We start from the raw sequence: 20,632 nt of genomic DNA, 5'->3' as shown, positions 1-20,632 counted from the left end.
CCCAACAAACAAAAAAATCCCGCTGCCCCCATAGTTTCCAAAAATTCTGTGGGAAACACTGATAGCAAAATGTTGTTCATATTCTAGGCTGAAATTAACCTCACCATTTATAGTAAGTACATAGGGTATGCTTAACCACCATGTCACCGTGTTTGATCGAATATTGCACATTTGAATATTTGTTCATATATACGTAGACATGAGATAAGATGCCCTGACAATCGTTTGCTTTGAATTTCAAGTCCTGCATATCACTTGCATGTATGGCATGGCTTTAATTATGAGACGTTTTTTGACAGTCACTTTGAAATGGACAGCAACCAGGCTAATAGAAAGTGCACCCTGGTCACATGCCGTCACTGGCTTGAACATAGTGGTGTCAGCAATAATCGATTCAGCAATGCATCGCAATGCGGGGCAGGACAATTCAATAATCGATTTGGCAAGTGCCATAATCAATGCGGCATATTTTTTAAAGTTTCAATTACTTCTGTGGATATTTCCAGAGCAACTGAATGTTTAATTAAATAAAAGCACTTCAAAGCATTGAAAACGGCAATACTGATACAGAAAAAAGCCAATGTTGTTCAGTATCGGACTGCTTGTATTGCCTCATGACTGATGAAAAATTTGGCTTGCTTTCAGTAGAAAATATAATGCATTGCAATGCATCGTGGAATCGGATCGAATCGTTTTGAATCAAATCGTTACCTTCAGAATCGTAATCGTAATCATAATCGAATCGAATTGTGCAGGCAGTGCCAATGCACACGGCTACTTGAACGTTAGAGCATGCTCTGTGGACCAAGGCCGCATTCCTTTACTGTATCCAACTGCTTCCCTGACCTCCATATCTCGTTCTTTCTCATGGGAATATTGCCACAGCTTGGTACTTGACATATCAGATGTATTTCAACAAATACTAACTTACAGGCAGGCTCCAGTTGTAATGTTGACTGGCACTTATTCAGCGTTAGCAATAGTATTTATATAGCACATTATCATACATGGCATTCAATGTGCAAAGATAAAAAGAAAAAGAAAGCACTTTAGATAGTAGATAACTATCACCAACAGCAGATGAAATAAGTCATAACAATAATAAACAAATAAACAAACAAACAAACAAATAACAAACTAAATAACTAAATAAAAAAGCCTGTCTAATGACTGTGTTATGGGTAAGGGTGTTTAGGGTAGCTTAGAGATGTAGTACCCATTACAGCATGTAAGTCGCGTCTCATATAGGCCTCTTTACAATCATTTGAAATGCTCTACTACACACAATGTTGACACCTTCTTTCTTATTAAAGGAGCTTCTGACAATACCGTTTCTAAAGAGCAGCTGTCATCTTAGCAGCTCTGAAACCTTTTCTCCTTACCATATGAACCTACAGAGTCCTATCAATCAGCTCTAAACTTGTACCAACACATGTGCAAGTGCTTTCCATAGGTACAGTATAGCACTGCACGTGCAAGGGGCTTTGGTGAAAGAATCTTACGCAAAGTAATACGAAGAAATGGCAAGCTGATTCGGGGTAACAGTTGTGCGTATTCACTGGCCTAATGGGATCTTATCAAAGCCGTGAGAAATGTAACATTGTTTGCTCAACCATAGCAGTTAAGATTGGACACATCAGAAATGAACAGAATCATGGGCCTGGCACTAAGTGATTAGAATGTGTGTGCTTATTGTGGCACCCCTAAGAGATGTAGTGGAAAAAGAACGGCCATTTTAAAAACAACAATGCTTAAAGGAACAGACCACCCTTTTTTGATTTTCACATATTTTCAGTATTTCCAAGCATTATTTATGAATGTGCATATAATTTTCGTCTATGTGTTTGCATTGCTTTAAGACAGTATAGCCACATTAGGCATAGCAATGCAAGTCTATGGTACAAAATAAAACACAATCAAATGTACTTATAAACCATTTTAAAATTAATGTAAAATTCACTGGAGTGTAAAACGGTAATTTAATTCCGTCCAGTGACCACTTGTGGCTTGATGCTAAAGATACCAGTTACTTCCAGTGATTATGCTAAGCTATGCTAATAATTCTGATCCAATAAATCTAAGTACTGAAAACACTGAGACGAAAATGATATGCACATTCATGAATAATGTTGGGAAATACCCCAGCCAACGATTTTAACTGTAGTAAGCCCCAAAATAGTGGCATACCCCTTTAATGATGACGAACACCACTTCCTCCCTCCTCCTAGCCATTCATGAGAAAACAACTGGTTAGTGTGCTGCCTTCTGGTCAACAGTGAGAACAATGAGAGGTAGTCTTGCTGCATTCTCATCGATGAGAAAAACAACGCACCGACAGTATAGCACGCTGCATACTTGACATTGATGGGGAAAACCACTGCTTGTCGTGCTGCTGCATCATTGACATTGATGAGAAAAACTACAGGTAGGCCGTGGCAGGGCACAGGATTCTTACGCCGGCGATCCTACCCCATCTCATCCTCCCCCATCCCACTCACTTCCTGACACCATCTCCAACTGTCCTATCAAATAAAGGTAAAAAAAATAATTAAAAAAAGTAAAAGTACAAGTAGCTGTTCATCATAAATAACAGCCACAACAGTAAGCAGGGGTCATTGACAGTACACTGTAAAAGAGGATTGACTCATTCCCCTTGTCGCCAGACCTCAACTTCCACTGGACATACAGTATGTGCGAATGCCAGTGCAAAGCTCCAAATAATCCTTCAAAACGAGTTTCAAATTCGTTGGGCTGGGATTTCCACGACCATGTACACACACACACTACAGTACACGTTCACTCAACTTCAGTCAAAGCGAGCGTGATGACTTGATTAAGTTGAGTCAACAAATATTTGTTTTGTCTAGTGTATCTGCTGTGTGGAGGATCTGAGTGTCCCTGCTGGAGGGCCAACAGATGGTGCGGCCGGCCGCCTGATTGACACATCGGCTTATCACAACCTCACATCTGTTGTCCAGAGACTAGACAACCCTACCCTGCCCTGCCCTGCCCTTTCACACACACACACGCACACACGCACGCACACAGGCGCGCATGCATGGACACCTATAAACACACAAAGACAGACAATAAACAAACCCACAGAGAAATAACAAATCCACACACACGCACACACACACACACACACACACACACACACACACAAACCCCTAAATACAGTCAGTTCCATACATAGCCAGGCCGATGCAGGCCAGAACACACTCATAGAAAATAATACATGCATTCCCACAAGCGTGCACACAGCGCATACCATCACAAACACAGATCCCTACTAATGTAGTTCTACTGTAAGCGGAAAGGCACAATGTGATGCACTTGTTGTTGAGAGAAGCCCAGACTAAACACGAGGTAACCCAACACGCACGCACACACACACACACACACGCACGCACGCAGACACACACATGCCACACACTCACACACACAGCCAGTGCATTGACTGTTGCTTCCACTTAAATAGTTACCTTTGTACTTCACAGTAGTCCCACGACCACATACTATATGTTCAATGTTAAATGTTCTTTTCTTATTCATTATTAATCACCTTATTGTTGCCAGTTCATCACTGTTACTTGTCCTGTCTTGCACTTTAATGTCAGTCTGTAAATGTCAGTCCTGTGTATGTCTATGTCCTGGCATGGTATAGAGAGAGAAACGTAATTTAATTTCCTTGTATGACTTGTATGTGCATATGAAGAAAGTGACAATAAAAGCTGACTTGATGTCTTCGCAGTATTCCATTTATCATAATTAGTCTAAAGCAGCGATTCTCAACAATGTTAACCAGAAAATGAGGAACAAGTTGAGGACGAAAATGTCTCAATGTGTTTAAATGTTCAAACTCCAAGAAGTCCAGTTGCGTTCAACTGCACTCAAACATGAACTGTAATAACAATCCTCAGACTTACTACAATACTCCACAATACTCCGCAATAGCACACAATACTAACAAGGCTCCAGTATTTCCATCAACTACACACCACAGCATTCCAACACTGCTATAGTAGCCTACTCCAAAGTCTCCTCCTACATTAAATATGTATGACGATATTCACATATCAATGCCTCTTTTTACTGTGTGCAGTTGACTACACTCAATTACTTCACCCCTATTACCCAAGAAAGGCACAGGCAGAGCTGGCCCTCTCCTTCTCCAATATGTCCTGTACCGTTCCACAGTATTCCATGTGTTAAGCATGTGTCACAGTATTCCGGCACCTCCTCGACACAGTGACACTCTCGGTTACCTGCGAAGCACGGGCAGGCGTCCTCTCTCTCGAAGGCAACCTCTGTCCTACGGAAGCCCAGGAGGGTCAGCCGTGTCCTCCACGCGCTGCGAATCCGTTTCAGCAGCGCCGGGAGCTGCACCGGGACCCCCCCTCCGCACGGCACCGGCGTCCCCCCCAGGGGCCAAACCCAGCCCGGCACCACCCCGGGCCCAGCACCGGACTGGGATCTCACTGAGCCCAAGTCCGTCCCGTCGGCAGCCCCAAGACTCTGGTCTCCGGCTCCAGGCCATAGCCCGTTCAGCACGGGCATGCTACTCCACGCTACACAGGGAGGTCCGATTAGGGGTTCTGGTCCGAGGAGTATGGACGACGTGTGTCGGTTCCAGAGCAGTTTGCCGACGACGGACTCGGAGAGATTGGCGCCGGCGCTGAGGTTCCGTGGTGATAGATCGGAGTGTGGATCAAAAAAAAATGACACAAAGGCTGAAAGCTCAGGAGCACAGCGTCGGGACGCCTGCCCTCGCCATGTTGCGTCTAGCACTCCGATGTGACATTCCTCTCCTCCCTCCCTCGCTCTCTCTCTTCTCCTCCTCTCTCGCTCTCTCTATCTCTGTCTCTCTCTCTCTGTCTCTCTCTCTTCTCTCCCTCTCCACTCCTCTGCTTACAGTACACACTCAGCCCACTCCCACACTAGCCCTCCAGCTGTCTCTTGCACTCTTTCAACTCTGCCCACTCTTTCTCCATACCCCAGTTCAAAGTCCCTCACTCCCTTCCCTCTCTCTCTCTAGCCCTCTCTTTCTCTCTCTCTCTCTCTCTCTCTGCTCTTGTTCTCCTTTTCTCTCCGCTCCTTCTCTCTTAGCTGTCTGAAAGGCTGGATGCGCACATTTAAGCTGCCTTGCTGAGCGGCTCGCCTCGGCTCATCTGGCTGAGTGAAAGAGAGTGAGAGTGAGATAGAGATAGAGGGAGGGAGGGAGGGAGGGAGAGAGAGAGTCAGAGGGGGAGGTAGAGGTGCTGCGGGGGGGATTAGTCGCTCCAGTGGAAGGGGTGTGTGTGTGTGTGTGTGTGTGTGTGTGTGTGTGTGTGTGTAGATGAAAGGGGAGGGTGCAAGTGATGAGACAGAGAGATGGGAGAGTGACAAGGAACAAGAGGAGAGAGAGAGAGAGAGAGAGAGAGAGAGAGAGAGAGAGAGAGAGAGAGAGAGAGAGAGAGAGAGAGATGATGCATGTGATCACTGTGCTTGGGGGTATGATTCGTTCATGGTCATGTTCTCTCCCTGTAGCTACCTTGAGTCGAAGGCCATCTTTGTGTGTGTGTGTGTGTGTGTGTGTGTGTGTGTGTGTGTGTGTGTGTGTGTGTGTTTGTCACATGACTCATGACATGACATAGCTATTCAGTTTGAGCCTACTACTAACACACACAATGTAATTCATATGCATGGTGCTTATGTACTGACGGATAATCAAAAAAGTCTACATCTGTCTAAAGAAACTAAATGGCACCAAATATATGACGGCTGTACTGCATGTAACACTTATACCTATTCTTCAAGGAATATTATTTAGTGCTGTTACGTAACACGACAGAAGCCATATTTCGCAATAAAAATTGTTATGGAGCAATTATGAACGTCACTAATCGCACAAATGTTTAGATTTCTTTAAAGGTACACTGTGCAGGAAATGGTCAAAAAAGGTACTGCATCTATGCTGCTCATTGAAACTGGGCTGCCTATTGCCAAATTTGATATTTACATGAAAGTTTACTAAGTAATAAACAAATATTTCCTAGTATGGTCCGAGTAATTTTTGCAGCTAAAAATGCCCATTTTTGGAAATTCAAAATGGCGGACCATGGAGAAGATCCCCTTTTCATGTATGAAAAGTGCAATTTTTCCAGTCATAATGAATACTTAGAATTTGATGGTGGTGGTATGTATTCATGAAAAAGGTAACATTATATTAGTGAATGGGCGGCATGAATTCTGAAAATAAACAACTAAAAATCTCACACAGTGTCCCTTTAAAAGACCGGATTGAGAGTGCACATAATCAGAAATTCTGAAGCAGAGAACATTCTAAATTGCCAAAGACAAACACGAAAATCTATATTTCGTAGGAACTTTATTGGAACAAATAGAATACAAGACCGGGTTTTTGTTCTAAACATTCAGTAGTTATTTGAGTAGTTCTGGCCATCCTATATTTTCAAACTAGACAAAATACCACCAAAGCAATATTTTGACTATAAATTTAACCTAAATAAGTGAATTTCGACACCATCTTTCACAAAATGTCAAAACACTGATTCATGTAGAGGTCAAGCGATTGTCATCTGTAGATTCTACCCTTGTTACATTATGTTTACTAAGTGGATGTGAATCAGCTGGCAGCTGTTAGCTGAATAACAGCATGCATATAATACCCAGTATGTAATACGGATTGACTTGCATTAAAACCTGCAGACCAAAACATCCTCCCTAACTGCCTTGACTTCTCTGGTTCAGATTGTATTAACAACACGGAACCTTTAGTTCTCAGTCTCCATTGGCCATTCTTCTTCCTCCTCAGCCCCAGTTACCTATGGTGTCCACCAAGGCTCCATTATGAGTCCAGCGCTGTTCTGCCTGTACATGTTCCCAATAGGTGACAATTCCACTTTTTTCCAATTTTTGCCAATGTTTACTTGTATTCAGACAAAGCTTTACCTACCGTTAAATTGAATTTGATATACAGTAGAAATAATTTTCTAGACCCTGGAATTATGCTGCGAATGCTGGGATTAAATAAATTGCGTTTAAAATGTTAATTAGTTGATAGCGATTAACGTGTTCATTTTGACAGCCCTACTTATAAATAATCACATTATTCATGATCGATTATTGCTGAATATTAGTTGATCGTCCAAGACTCACACACAGCGCACACACGGCTTTAGAGAGGACACTACATACACATACAGTACACACGTGCACAAGTATCAACCAGACTACAGTATCAACAGAGAGACTGGATAAAAGTCCTACAACCTCTGAAACCAGCATGATGAAGACGGAAGAAGAGTTCTTGTTGCAACGAAGGAGAAACATGTTTATGTGACACAAGCTTCTTTACAGTGGACACACACACGCCGTCATTACATAACACCTCTGGGTAGTCATGGCACGCAAGGTCACACTTGCCGCTGTGTCACATAAGCCTACTTGGAATTGTAAGACTCACATGCAGTACACACGCACACACCAACCAACGCACACTCATTCACACATACAGTACAGTGCATAAACACCTTCGCAGCAAACGCCTGCAGCTTTCTTCACCCCCTATGGGCACTCATCTCAGTAACAACTCATACAAAGAGTATGCCTGTTTGCTCAAGTGGCATGGATTGGCCCACGTACAATTTAGGATTGTGGGCTGCTCTTATGTCTCACCATAGTAATTTCGTACAGACGGTCTGGAACTTTGGACTGTTTACACTAACCCTACACTACACCAGTGTTGCCAGATGGAAAATGCTGAATTATCGTACCAAAACCTCAAAATTATCGTTTTTGGGGGCTTTTGAACCCAACAAAGACCCAAATTGTTGTTTCAAGGCATCTAAATGAACTGAATGACAACTCTGAAATTATCGTACATCATGTTTTTTTTGATCGTACAGAGGACAAAATGGACAAAATCATGGTACAAATACGATCATTCTCGTACATCTGGCAACACTGCACTACACTAACACCTACTTAGCATCTGGCCTTGTTGTTCTGTATATTTCCTGTGCACTTTGCATCTGCTAGTGCTACGATTATGTCCTCGATTGTAAGTCACTTTGGTTAAAAAGCGGCTGCCAAACGCACTGTAATGTAATGTCATTTACAGGTGGGAGTGGTAAAAACTGTTGAAGTTTGAAACGTTGGGATTCGATTTTTACATTTTTACTTGCCTCATCAATTTGATAAAATAGACCCGTCTGCTAACTCGTGTGAATGATCAGGAATGAGTACACGTTAGGGCTGTAACGATACACTCAACTCACGATTCGGTTCGTATCACGATTTTCGACCTACGGTTCGATACAACCCACGATCTCTGAAATGTATCTCCACTGAAGTTTGCAAACACTATCACATCAAATCATAAGGTTGTTTTCTGGACTGATGGGTAATAAAACTTTGAAAGGACTTATCACGATACTGCCTCCTCGTATCACGATACAGAATCATGACTCTGTGTATCACGATTTCTCGGTTCGATACAATATCGTTACAGCCCTAGTGCACGTGTTGTGTACAGTACACACACACATGCACACAAACATGCGCCCTTTCACACATACAGTGCAGTATGTAGCCCACACACCATCACACCAAACACCTTTCACTTTCTTCACACCTGATGGAGACTCACTTCAGTGACAGCTTTTAAGCACTTGCCCGTTTTTTTTTCTAGAAATGTTTATCGGGCATCTGTTTTTGCTCAGGGTGAGAGCTGGGCAGGCAGGCGGGTGCAGATGCCTGGAACACAGTGTTACTGCACCAGACTGACCTGACCTACCAGGCCGGCAAGGCGGAGTGTTGTCGGGAAGAGCTTTAGGGAGGAGGAATTATTCGGAGCTGTCTCTTCGTGTGTGTCCAAGCGTCTACAGTATGTGTGTGTGTGTGTGTGTGTGTGTGTGTGTGTGTGTGTGTGTGTGTGTGTGTGTGTGTGTGTTTTTGTGTGTGTGTGTGTGTGTGTTTGCTGCCATGGAAGCAGACCGACGTCGGCCATGAGAGAGAGATATACAGCTGAGGTGTGTGTGTGTGTGTGTGTGTGTGTGTGTGTGTGTGTGTGTGTGTGTGTGTGTGTGTGTGTGTGTGTGTGTGTGTGTGTGTGCGCATGTAGTTGCATTGAGGTGCTGACTCCTCTGGACGTGGAGAAAGGATGAGGTGTTTAAGTATAGCGGACAATCAAATATCAAGTGTCAGGCACACGTACAATGCTTAAATGCACACACACACACACACACACACACACACACACACACACACACACACACACACACACACACACACACACACACACACACACACACACACACACACACACACACACACACACACACACACGCACGTGTCTCACTGTTCAAAGACTGAGAACATTCACCATGATAATATATATATTTCACATTTTTTTAAGCAAAACTGATGCTACAGTTAGCCAAACTTTTGTATCTACATTTGCAAAGCGTGTGATGTTGTAATGTTTGCAATGTGGAGCTATGGAATCTTTTTTCTCCTCATCCTTACCCAATGTTGTTTAACACTTGACCAAGATTTGACCAAGGTGGCGGCGCGCAGAGTCGCAGCGGCCCCGGAGTACTAAACTTTTTATTTGCTTCTGCTGCTACTAAGTATTGTACCCAAAACACAATTTCGTTGCCTTTTTGACAATGACAATAAATTCTTGATTGATTGGTGTGAATGTGAGCGATTCAGTGGCACTGGTCACTTACCCAGCATGCGAACCCGAATGGCATTCTGGTCTGGGCCTTCAAACGATATCTGCCCACACCTCTGGGGGTTTCCATTGGCATGGGTGGAGAGATCCAATGGGGAAAAGAGACAGAGAGAACCACAGTAAGTCAAAGCAGATCAAGGTGAAATGCAGCGTGTGTGTGTGTGTGTGTGTGTGTGTGTGTGTGTGTGTGTGTGTGTGTGTGTGTGTGTGTGTGTGTGTGTGTGTCGTTATGTCTGGATGTGCTTATGAAAGAGACATAACAAAGAAGATAAAATGAGTTATATTATGGACAAACATGTATTAATCTGAAAGCTTACAGGAACACTGATCTCAGCCCTTTCCAGAGCACCGCACCGCACCTCATCCCACCTCCACCCCATCCCCATCCCCACCGCCCAACCCCCACCCAGGTTCACAGGCATGAATGGCGAGTGGCGAGCAGGAGGGAAGGGGAGGCGGTGCAGGCAGCACATGATTTCCTGTTCCACAAACACCTCAAACAGGATCCTCTTTTCCTGGTGGCCCACTGTTTGGCTCCCTGTCAAGACACATTCCTCCGCCGCGACACCGCTTCCACCTCGGCTGCACGGTTACACAAGCCAGCCACTTATAAAAGTGCACCGTGTAATATTTTTAGTTGTTCATTTCCAGAATCCATGCTGCCCATTCACAAGTGTGATTTTTTATCAAATACTTATCACCACCATCAAATTATAAATATTCAATATGACTGGGAAAATTGCTCTTTTCATACACGAAAAGGAGGATCTTCTCCATGGTCCGCCATTTAAAATTTCCAGAAACAGACATTTTTAGCTGCAAAACTTACTGTACTTTGGTCATACTAGTAAATACTAGTTTATTACTTAGTAAATATTCATGAAAAGATCAAATTTGGCAATAGGCAGCACACTTTCAATGAACTGAAATCCTCAGATCAAACTTCTAAGTTTGTATCAATTGACTGCACTCTGGGATGAAGACCCTTAAAGACCCGCCACACTGCTCCCTTTCGGAGTACTGTACTGTACTTCCACACACTGAAGTTCTGTACTTAGTTTCAACACACTGTAGACAAATGCTTTAGCTGGGACAGTGCACTACATCAGTGCACTAATATGGACCCACATATGCAGCAAGTGAACCAAACTCCAGCAAGTCAACACCACATGGATGTTCCAGTGCACGGGTCACTGCCTGACCCAGATAAGTTGACCCACAGTAATAATGACAAAAAGATCCTCCTCATAACAGAAACAGAGTCATGTCTAATGGGTCATTATGGTGTGTGTGTGTGTGTGTGTGTGTGTGTGTGTGTGTGTGTGTGTGTGTGTGTGTGTGTGTGTGTGTGTGTGTGTGTGTGTGTGTGTGTGTGTGTGTGTGGAGGGGAGTAATTAGGTAGACTCTTGGTGGTTAATTGGGTTCTCTGTGGTCATGCCTGTAAAAAAAAACTTTGTGACCAACTACGAGACCAAAAATGAGGCTGATTTTCAAGTTCTATATATTCCCAGCTCAATTGGACCAAACTAGTTGAGTTTAATGCCTTATCATTACGTATAGATAGTGGCACCTTGGTCTGTTTCTAGTGGTGACGGTCTTTACTGTCTATGTTGTTGTATCTACGCATAATGTGAAAGCAACCTACGTCATACCTACGTCTGTTTGCTGTAACACTGTAACATTTTTCTGACAAGTGTGAACCCAAGAAATCAAACCATAGGTCTGAAAGCGCTCTCAGGCTGTCTAGCTTATAGCCTGTGGTGAAGCATTAAAATTAAGTGTAGGTCATTCACAAATTATTGACCACGAAAACTGTCAATGATTTCATGGTTCAAAGCGGTGCTGTGGGGGCACCGAGCTCTGGCTCCGACTTCATCATAACTAGAGATGCACCGGATCCAAGATCTGGTTCCGGATCCGGCAGGATAATAGGGTTTTTCCCAGGATTCGGATCCGGTTCCAGGATACAGGATCCGGTAGCCGAGGCTTTTCAGTCAAAATAGTTTGAGCCAACGTGATAAAAAGGGCCCAAGTGTGTGAGTAGGCTATGTGTTTCAACCCTTTCGTAGGATCCGGTATCCGGTTCCGGATCCGGCAGGATCTTAAGCAGTGGATCCGGTATCCGGCAGGATCCTAAAAAGCAGTATCCGGTGCATCTCTAATCATAACACACAGCTACTTCCCAGCCAGTCGTGAAAGTAGGGTGCAAATAATAATCGAAAGGTATCGATATATTGCGATATAATCTGAAGATTTAATCGAATCGCATCGAATCGTGGGGCATTCTTTAGTATCGAAAATAATCGAATTGCTGGCCCCTGCCCAATGCCCTAGTATTGTATCGTATCGTGGGGCATTCTTAAGTATCGAAAATAATCGAATCGAAACGCATCGAATAAAAAGATATCGATATTAAATCGTATCGTCATGCAGGCTGTGTTTTACACCCCTACGTGAAAGTTGGGGTCCTTTCATAGTTGGACCAACAAATCAAATTACAACATCACCTCTGATCTCATTTGTTTCAGGCAACAGCCATATTATTGCTCCTAGCATATTATATAGTTTTCAACCAACAATTCAAGTCTCGAGATTATTGCAAGTCTATTAGGGCCACAGTGCCTTTCACCCTCATCATAGGGCCCCGAAATGGCTATTAGGCAATCCCATCATTGTGCGGGATGAGAGAAGATCAATACCAACATTTTTGTGTGTGCCAAGGTGCCACCCACAATTTCAGGCAGTCTGCAAATCCTTTGTGAACTAGCCCAAATTTCCCTGAGGTCATGTTGCTACATTTTTTTTCACATTTTATTTGGCCGTCAGTTAAAAAAAACTAAATTACTTTTGCTGGGTAAACACATCTGCTCGGGGGTGAGTTTCTCAAAAGAGAAGTTGTTAGCCTGTTAGCAACTTCGGTAGTTACCAATGGGAAAATGCCCAGAATTGTGAATTTAATATAAACAAAAACAATATCATAACTAAAAGTAACATTAACAGATGGCAGCTGTTTGATGCATCTGTTCTTAGTATGTGTTTCCGCAGTCCACCTTCTATTTATTTATAGATGGCCCTAAGGTTCCTGGCTGGCGTAGTTAATTAACCCGAGCATGCTTTGTTCTGTCCTACTGACATTTCTTTAATTAGTCTTTTGCTCTCAACCTTCACCTCTTGCTCTTGACATGCTGAAGGAAGTGTGGAGAAGTTAGTCTGCCAGGATCAGACATGTCTACAGAATGTTTGGATGAAGCACATGAAGCACAGATGCTTATAGAAGCGTTCTACTAGCGTTATGGAGCATTCTAGAGTGTCTGAATCAAACAACATGGCATAGTATCAGGTCTAAGGATATTCAATATTACAAGACTGGGTGAACAAAAAACATGTTCTATTAAAATGGATGAGACGCCTTTATACTGTACAAGAAATTAATTGTATAGAATGTCATTGAAAAGAAGGAAATTGTAACTTTCTGGGGTCGTTGAGGGTCTACATATAGTTTAATCTATGACCAAGCAAAGCGTAATGATGTAACTTGCAAGTCTACATGTTTGAAATTTGAGGAAAAACTTACATTTTGTTTCTGATCAAGCAGACACCACGCGTTCCTTTGAGCAGACCGCTGTTCACGTCTGGCACCCATAGTGACGCATTACGCTAGCATATCCCTGTATATATACAATCTCTGCCTTAACTCTGATTGGTCGACCTGGCCATCATGCCCCGCAGTTGAACACGTCACGACCCAAATCTGTTGCTGATGCTGAACAAAAACTTGTTTACCTGTTAACGTGTAACAAAGTATGCCAATCCACTGCGTGTTGCACATAGCAACATCCTACAGCTGTTACATAATCCTGTTCAGTGTTCCTGTTCCAGATTTAAGTTCAGTGTCTCATACTTAAATCTTCATTTACGTAAGCCTAGTAGTTAAGCACAGTGTCTTACACTTAAATTTTCATTTACATAAGCATAGCAGTTAAGCACAGTGTCTCATACTTTAACTTTAAAGCGTCATTTGGCCTTAACCACAGATATGCAGTCTCCTGACCACACTATCGATATTGCCATTAGCCTTTCCCCGTGTACTGACCGGTGGAAAAGTTGTGTGCTGAACGCGCTGCTTTGGTATGTTGATGAAGAAAGCAACAGCAGTGGGTGAATGTAAACTCCTCGGTTGGTTGTTGACTGTTAGTGTGACGCGCTGTGTTTGTCAGTGTTTACACATTTCTTCCTGCACAACCCACCACTCTTTTCTCCCTGTCTCTCTCTCTCTCTCTCTTTCCCTGAAATATACTGTAGGCTACATAGAGGCGTCTGACTAAGAAGAGGATGACTGTGACCTGCCACTGTTGACTTTGTCTCAAGTATGTGGGCTCAATGTTTACAGTTTCACTGTGTGTGTGTGTGTGTGTGTGTGTGTGTGTGTGTGTGTGTGTGTGTGTGTGTGTGTGTGTGTGTGTGTGTGTGTGTGTGTGTGTGTGTGTGTGTGTGTGTGTGTGTGTCTGTGTGAGAGAGAGTTCCTGTAACTATGTGTGTAGCACCCACATTCCCACACATACGCATGCACACATGTACACACACGCGCGCGCACGCAAACACACACACACACACACACACACACACACACACACACACACACACACACACACACACACACACACACACACACACACACACACACACACACACACACACACACACACACACACAAAAATGTGTATGTGTGTTTGATAGTGTCAAGTACTTTGTGGACAAGGTTAACAAGTGAACTGCATCTCTGCCAAGACCCCAACTCTTTCCCCATCAGACTCCTCTCGCCTCCCAGACACCCTAGCTGAGGCCCATCTCCAGCACAAGATTCCCCCTAACTACTCCTCTCCATTAGCCCCTTAGTGCACCAGCTAGGTTATATCCTCATGGTCACCAAAATTGTAATGGCTATGTCGTAATATGTAACTTAACGTTCTTGGTACTGTCATAGCAATGTTGTTATGATGTAGTTGAGTATTTTCAGCAAATAGTGAATAGGCCTGCCGGCGAGCCTATCTGCAGTATGAGGCTACGCTGGGCGAAAGCAGACTGTTGACTCCATCAAACAGTCTGGCGAAAGCTACGAGGAATTCGTCTCCATGGAGGGTGGGAGATGGTCAGAGCTTACTCTGCCATTTAAATTCATTGGAGTTCCGAGTTCAAATCAAAATTCAAATTGTGCTTTATTACCCTAACTGTTACATATATGGATATGAGTGCTTACTTATATGGTGCATCCTTTAAAAGTGTCCACACACGTATATTTGTATAACATTTGTCTCTGTCTCCTCGCCGTCTCCCTTCATACCATGATGTGTCTTCAGGATTTTCCATTTTGGCCTTTCAATTTGTCCTGTTCTACTGCTGCAGATGAAAATGCACTTTTATTGTGAAATCCAAACACCAACATCAATGGCTACGATGGCTTGTCGGTTTATACAGGCAACAATACGATATTATTCCAATTGTCTGTGTGGGTGAACTTTGTTGTACAGGCTATTTTACTCTTAACTGAGAGGAAAGAAAAAAAAACACAACTTAAACTACTCCAAATCTTACCAAATTCATACCACACTGGATTGTTTATAGCGCAACGTACGATGAGAGACTGAGAGAAAACATGGGGTCATCTGTCAATGCCCGCTGTGGATAAGTGTCATGATATGTTCCTGTTGAACACTATCCAAAGAAACTAACCTTGGCCATCCGCCAATGTTACACCGACATATCTGTGTTTATTTCTTTATACGTGTTTTATATAACACATAATAAATGTGCACATGCTCAATCATTGATGGTGTTTTGATAACTATGACCTATGTGCATGACTGTCCGAGAAGAAATTCTGAGTGTATGCAAATGCACATTATATCACACAACGTTCATACGGATCATTGCGGTTTAAAAATTAGGCACAAGATATTCTCAGCCGCTACTGACCTTACAATTTTATACAACAAACACTGTCTTTGTGTGTGTGTGTGTGTGTGTGTGTGTGTGTGTGTGTGTGTGTGTGTGTGTGTGTGTGTGTGTGTGTGTGTGTGTGTGTGTGTCTGTGTGTGTACTGCTGTAATGATGATTGTTGGAGTCAAGTGTGTGCTATATGTTTAATGCAATGTACAATACTGTGTATTAATTCTTTGTGTATTTTTTTTGTATTTGTGTGTTTATGTGCGCTGACAGACAGATTCATTACCTTCGGGATTAATGAGAGCAGGCCTACTCTACTCCAGTCTACTCTACTCTACTGTCTTTACACAACAGTGACACTGTCAACAAGTTTGAGCTACCCAGAGCACTTTTGCATGACACGTCTCCACTTAGTGGCCTAGGAATCAAGCCCGTGAGACTATACTGTGTGCAGTCCACGTCAGTCTCGTCACTATGCCACTACCAGCACAATCCCCCTGTTTATGGCCACAACTGCCACCAGCCATCAATGAAAAGCAAACACCACGTCTTGTTATGTTGGACCACCCACTACAACTCAACAGAGGGGTCCTTTCAGACACAGCCTCTGTTACATGAGCAGGATGGGTGCAACAAGCTTAAAGATCTCCAACTTCTTCCACGGCATCTGTTTCTAACTTGAAAACAAAATCACCAGACTCAAAGTCCATCACTTTCCAATGATTTCATGTTTGGACAGCGCCAGCATGCCGCTGACTAAAATGTTAATTTTAACGGTTTGTTACTATGTAACTACACATGTAAAACGACGCACACATAAAAGGGTAATCAAATGTTTTACCACCCCCTCACCGTCTCCTGGATAAAGATTGATATCGCACGCAAATTGCCCGCGCTACTACGTTGTTTACTGGCTGGACAGTAGGAAAAGACTCTACTTCCCGTCCTTCCGTCTGCACTTTCTGTCTGACGACGACTGGGGGCATGGGCCTGGTTCGCCCTGGACAGAGTTGGTAGTGTCGTCCCATGTGCCGAAGCTTGCCTTTGGTTTCATGTCAATAGCCTCGATTCAAAAAAATAATTCAGCTTGTTGGCCATATGCTACCGTTCACATAATTCGCATCCACAGTTGAGCTGGTGCGTTATTAATAGGCCTATTGGATAATGTTCTGCTTTGAGCATTACTTAAAAGAGCACCAGGTTGTTAAATGATACAACCTGTGGCGATATCCCTCAGCGTGGTTTACATTAACATTCACCCAAGAAAGCTTTCTTCATTCAGGCACATCAGCTCAGCGGAGCAGGGGAACGTGTTGGCATGCGCAGCCGCCAATGTGATTTGCGTTGTTCGATGCAACGGATAGGAGCAGAATATTAAGCAGCGTGGCTTAACAAAGGCCCCGGTGTTTGTGCCCTGAAGATCTGTGTCTGCGAGCTAATCATCATCGATTATACGGCCAGCGAGCTTCCTGCGCAATGTGTGCGTGGGATGCGTTTTGCATGCTAGTTGAGAGACAACGGCATCGTGATTATGGTATCCGCTGTCAATTGTGCGCAGTGACAGAATCCCTTCAAGACCCATCACGAGACGGACAGTTGTGAATAACTGATTTAATACCAGCGCCGCCAGAACAATCTTCATATATCCTGCTATTCAACATTGTATGGCAATCCCCGAGAAATGGCAAATAGACACAACATTACAAAGTGTCATTCTCGGTCAATGCATGAAAAAAGGAAAATCACAACACAGCCCCTTTTCTTCACCGTTAGCAGCAGCTATGCCCAACTCAATGCCTTGCCCTCGATTTTAGACCGAAGAACAACACAGAATAGGCGACTGAAGACGTAAATATGTGTACGTACCTCAACCATTAAACAAGACATTTAACCATTGTGGAAAACCAGATGTGTTTGAATGCTGTGGAATCTCGCGCGGACCAAGTGCTCTCATGTAGGCAGACACGACTCGCGGCGCAGACTCCAACTGCATGCGATGCGAGACCGGGTAGGAATGTTAAAAAAGCCGAGTTCGACGGAAAAAAAGAGGAAATTAAGGTATATCTGTCTTTCTGTGTCTTTGATTCCAGCTGTTGAGTCCGCGGGGACCTACAGGCGGGCCTTGAACTGTTCGGGGTTAAGTTTACTGTACAAGCACGCGCCCTCGTGAAGTGGAGAGGCAGGGCGCGCGACCGACACGTCGTAGAGTACCGCGTGCCGCTGCTGCGGAGACACGAAGGAGTGGCAGCAAAGGACAATGGGTGGACCCGAAACCATAAGGGCCAATCACACCCAGCTATGAGGATCGCTCTAAATCCTGACACCGCTTTTGCGAATACAATGTCTGAAATCAATTTACTTGAATTCAGAAAGTGCTGAGTCCTGAGTGTGTTTAAATTCACAATTACAAGGAACTAGAGGGTATGTGGAATAGGCCCACAGGATGCTCTGATTAATTCCTATTGATGTTGCTATCTGTGTGTGTGTGTGTGTGTGTGTGTGTGTGTGTGTGTGTGTGTGTGTGTGTGTGTGCGTGTGCGTGTGCGTGCGCACGTGTGTGTGTGTGTGTGTGTGTGTGTGTGTGTGTGTGTGTGTGTGTGTGTGTGTGTGTGTGTGTGTTACAGGCCTGGACTAATAATCTGGCATGCAGGATATATCCTGGTGGGCCGACAGTCCTCAGAGACAGAGAGAGAGGGAGAGAGAGAGATGTCCAGATTTCCAGATTTCCGTCTTGTGACCCAAGCAAATTTTCCTCTCACTACTTTATTCTGTCTTCATGACACTGTGATAGGGTGGTTCATTGGGCTGTAGCATGGGTGGGGAACAAATGGCCCGCAGTAAGGCTGTCTTATCCGGACTCAGATACAATTTTAATATTGTGCAGTTTCACATTAAATGCATGTTTTGCAAAAGAATCTTAGAAATTTACATTCACAATTCAATGAAGTTATATTTTCAGGGGACCTGATGAAGGTGGGGTCTGTTGAAAAGGTGGCCACCTTCAAAGTAGGCCTATAGTGCAGGGGGAAATCCTGGTTTGTGTGTTCATTCATAGTACGGCCCTTGGAGGACTTAACAACATTTGAAGTGGCCCCTCGAGTGAAAAAAGTTCCCCAACCATGGGGTATAGCAACGAGATTGTGTGGAGGAACAGCCTCGGCTGCTCTGCTCAACTCTGCTCTGCTCCGCTCCGCTCCGCTTGGGGTGTTTGTGGCACCCAGACGTCAAATTTGACGTGGATTAGCAACAGCAGGAACAGCAAGAGGTGCATCTTGTCACCAGGCTAGGCAGGCAGCCGCTTGGGGCCCCCAAGCCCCTAAATTAGTGTTTCTCAACGGGGGCAGTAGAGCTCCCTAGGGGGCATCTGGGAACCCTAGGGGGGAGTTAAGAAAGATACAGTTGAGAGGGGGCGGTGATAGTTGTTATTGGGGGCATTAGTCCATTTATTAACAATTTTTTAACAGTTAGGGGGGCGTTGGCAGGCTTATGACGAAGTCGTGGGGGCGTTGAGAGGCTTAGGATGAGGTCCAGGGGGCGTTTGTTCAAAAAAGGTTGAGAACCATTGCTCTAAATGGTAAATAACAACTCACACGTTGCTACAGTAGTGGCACATTTCATTCAAGTGTGCACTGCACTCCCTTGATATATTCGCCTGGGGCCCCAGCTGGACCTAGAGTCGCCTCTGGGAACAGCTGGAGTAGCGGTGCGTTCTAGCGACCCGTCGAGAAGTGTTCTGAGAAACACACTCCCTGGAATCGCCCAGCGCCGGGTCAGGTCATGTCCAAAGGGTGGGGGAGATGGCTGGAAAAGGGGCCGTTTGTCTCCCATGTGCTCCTCCTCTCCTCTATTCTCCACACCACTCGTATTGGAGAACATTTGGAGAAGTCAAGTCAAGTCAAGTCAGGTGTACTTTACTGTCAAAAATCCATGTAACAGGGTTAGCGGTACAGAAGTTTAAAATTGCACACGCACAAGCACATGCACACACACACACACACGCACACGCACACGCACACGCACACGCACGCACACATACACACACACACGCCGTTTGTCTCCGATGTGCCCCTCCTCTTCTCTATTCTCCACACCATTCGTATTAATGCAGCAAACGAATGAGCTCGTTTAGCATTAGGATAACTCAAGTCAAGTCAAGTCAACTGTACTTTATTGTCAAAAATCCATGTAACAGGGTTAGCACAGAAGTTGGACTTGACCAGTGTCCAATGTGCAGTTAAACTAAACATATAAGACATTGACAAAAATCACAGACACACACGCACGCATGTTCACACACACACACACACACACACACACACACACACACACACACACACACACACACACACACACACACACACACACACACACACACACACACACACACACACACACAATGTGCAGTAAAAACTAACATTGAACTCCCGACAAGTAAAAGGCCAAACAAGTTCAGAGGACGCTTCTCTCCTTCTGTCTTTCTTCTCTCCGTCTGGCCTCTCTCCTTTTTTCTGGCTCTCCCTCTCTGTCTCTCTCCCACTCAGATATGTGGACATATGTGAACACAGTTTCACACAATAGTGAGTGTACACATACAGTCAGGGAAGCTGACAAGGCGGGGCAAAGGGGGCAGCTGTGCCGGGCCCAGGGAGATGGGGGGCCCATAATTGGGTCCTCGTTCCACTGAATGTATTGGGTAGGGGGCCCTTTGAGATGATTTTGTCCTGGGCCCAGCCAAATCCGTCAGTGGCCCTGCATACAGAATACAGACAGGCTCTCTCTCTCTCACACACACAAATAAGCACATAGAGACATATATATTCACACACAGACTCAAAAGTTAACGCAATGCAACATTGAAATCCGTCAGTGTTGAAATCAATTATGTAATAATAATAATTTTATTACCACTTTTAATATTGATAATAACAACAACAGTGATAATAATTG

At 44.1% G+C, this 20,632-nt stretch overlaps 1 protein-coding gene across 5 annotated transcripts in view; it reads right to left on the bottom strand.

Moving 5' to 3' along the window:
* LOC134469094 (3',5'-cyclic-AMP phosphodiesterase 7B-like) overlaps positions 1–20,362 on the bottom strand; it is a 48,698-nt gene extending 28,336 nt beyond the window's left edge. The window contains exons 1-2 of one of the 5 annotated variants that reach the window (XM_063223127.1): positions 20,279–20,362; positions 9,738–9,798 (exon numbers count right to left, since the gene is read on the bottom strand). In XM_063223127.1, coding sequence (XP_063079197.1) covers positions 9,738–9,798; positions 20,279–20,347 — 130 coding nt within the window. In that variant the 5' untranslated portion in view covers positions 20,348–20,362. Of the gene's footprint in view, positions 1–4,268; positions 5,239–9,737; positions 9,799–13,316; positions 14,154–17,551; positions 17,893–20,278 lie in introns of those variants that run through there. The other 4 variants (XM_063223128.1, XM_063223126.1, XM_063223129.1 and 1 more) reach the window with 4 other exon arrangements.
* Positions 20,363–20,632: the final 270 nt, after the last annotated feature.

Source organism: Engraulis encrasicolus, chromosome 18 (genome assembly GCF_034702125.1).
Source record: "Engraulis encrasicolus isolate BLACKSEA-1 chromosome 18, IST_EnEncr_1.0, whole genome shotgun sequence".
NCBI classification, from domain to species: Eukaryota; Metazoa; Chordata; class Actinopteri; order Clupeiformes; family Engraulidae; genus Engraulis; species Engraulis encrasicolus.
The sequence above is the reverse complement of the archived record's forward strand: the minus strand, read 5'-3'. Positions and strand labels throughout refer to the sequence as shown.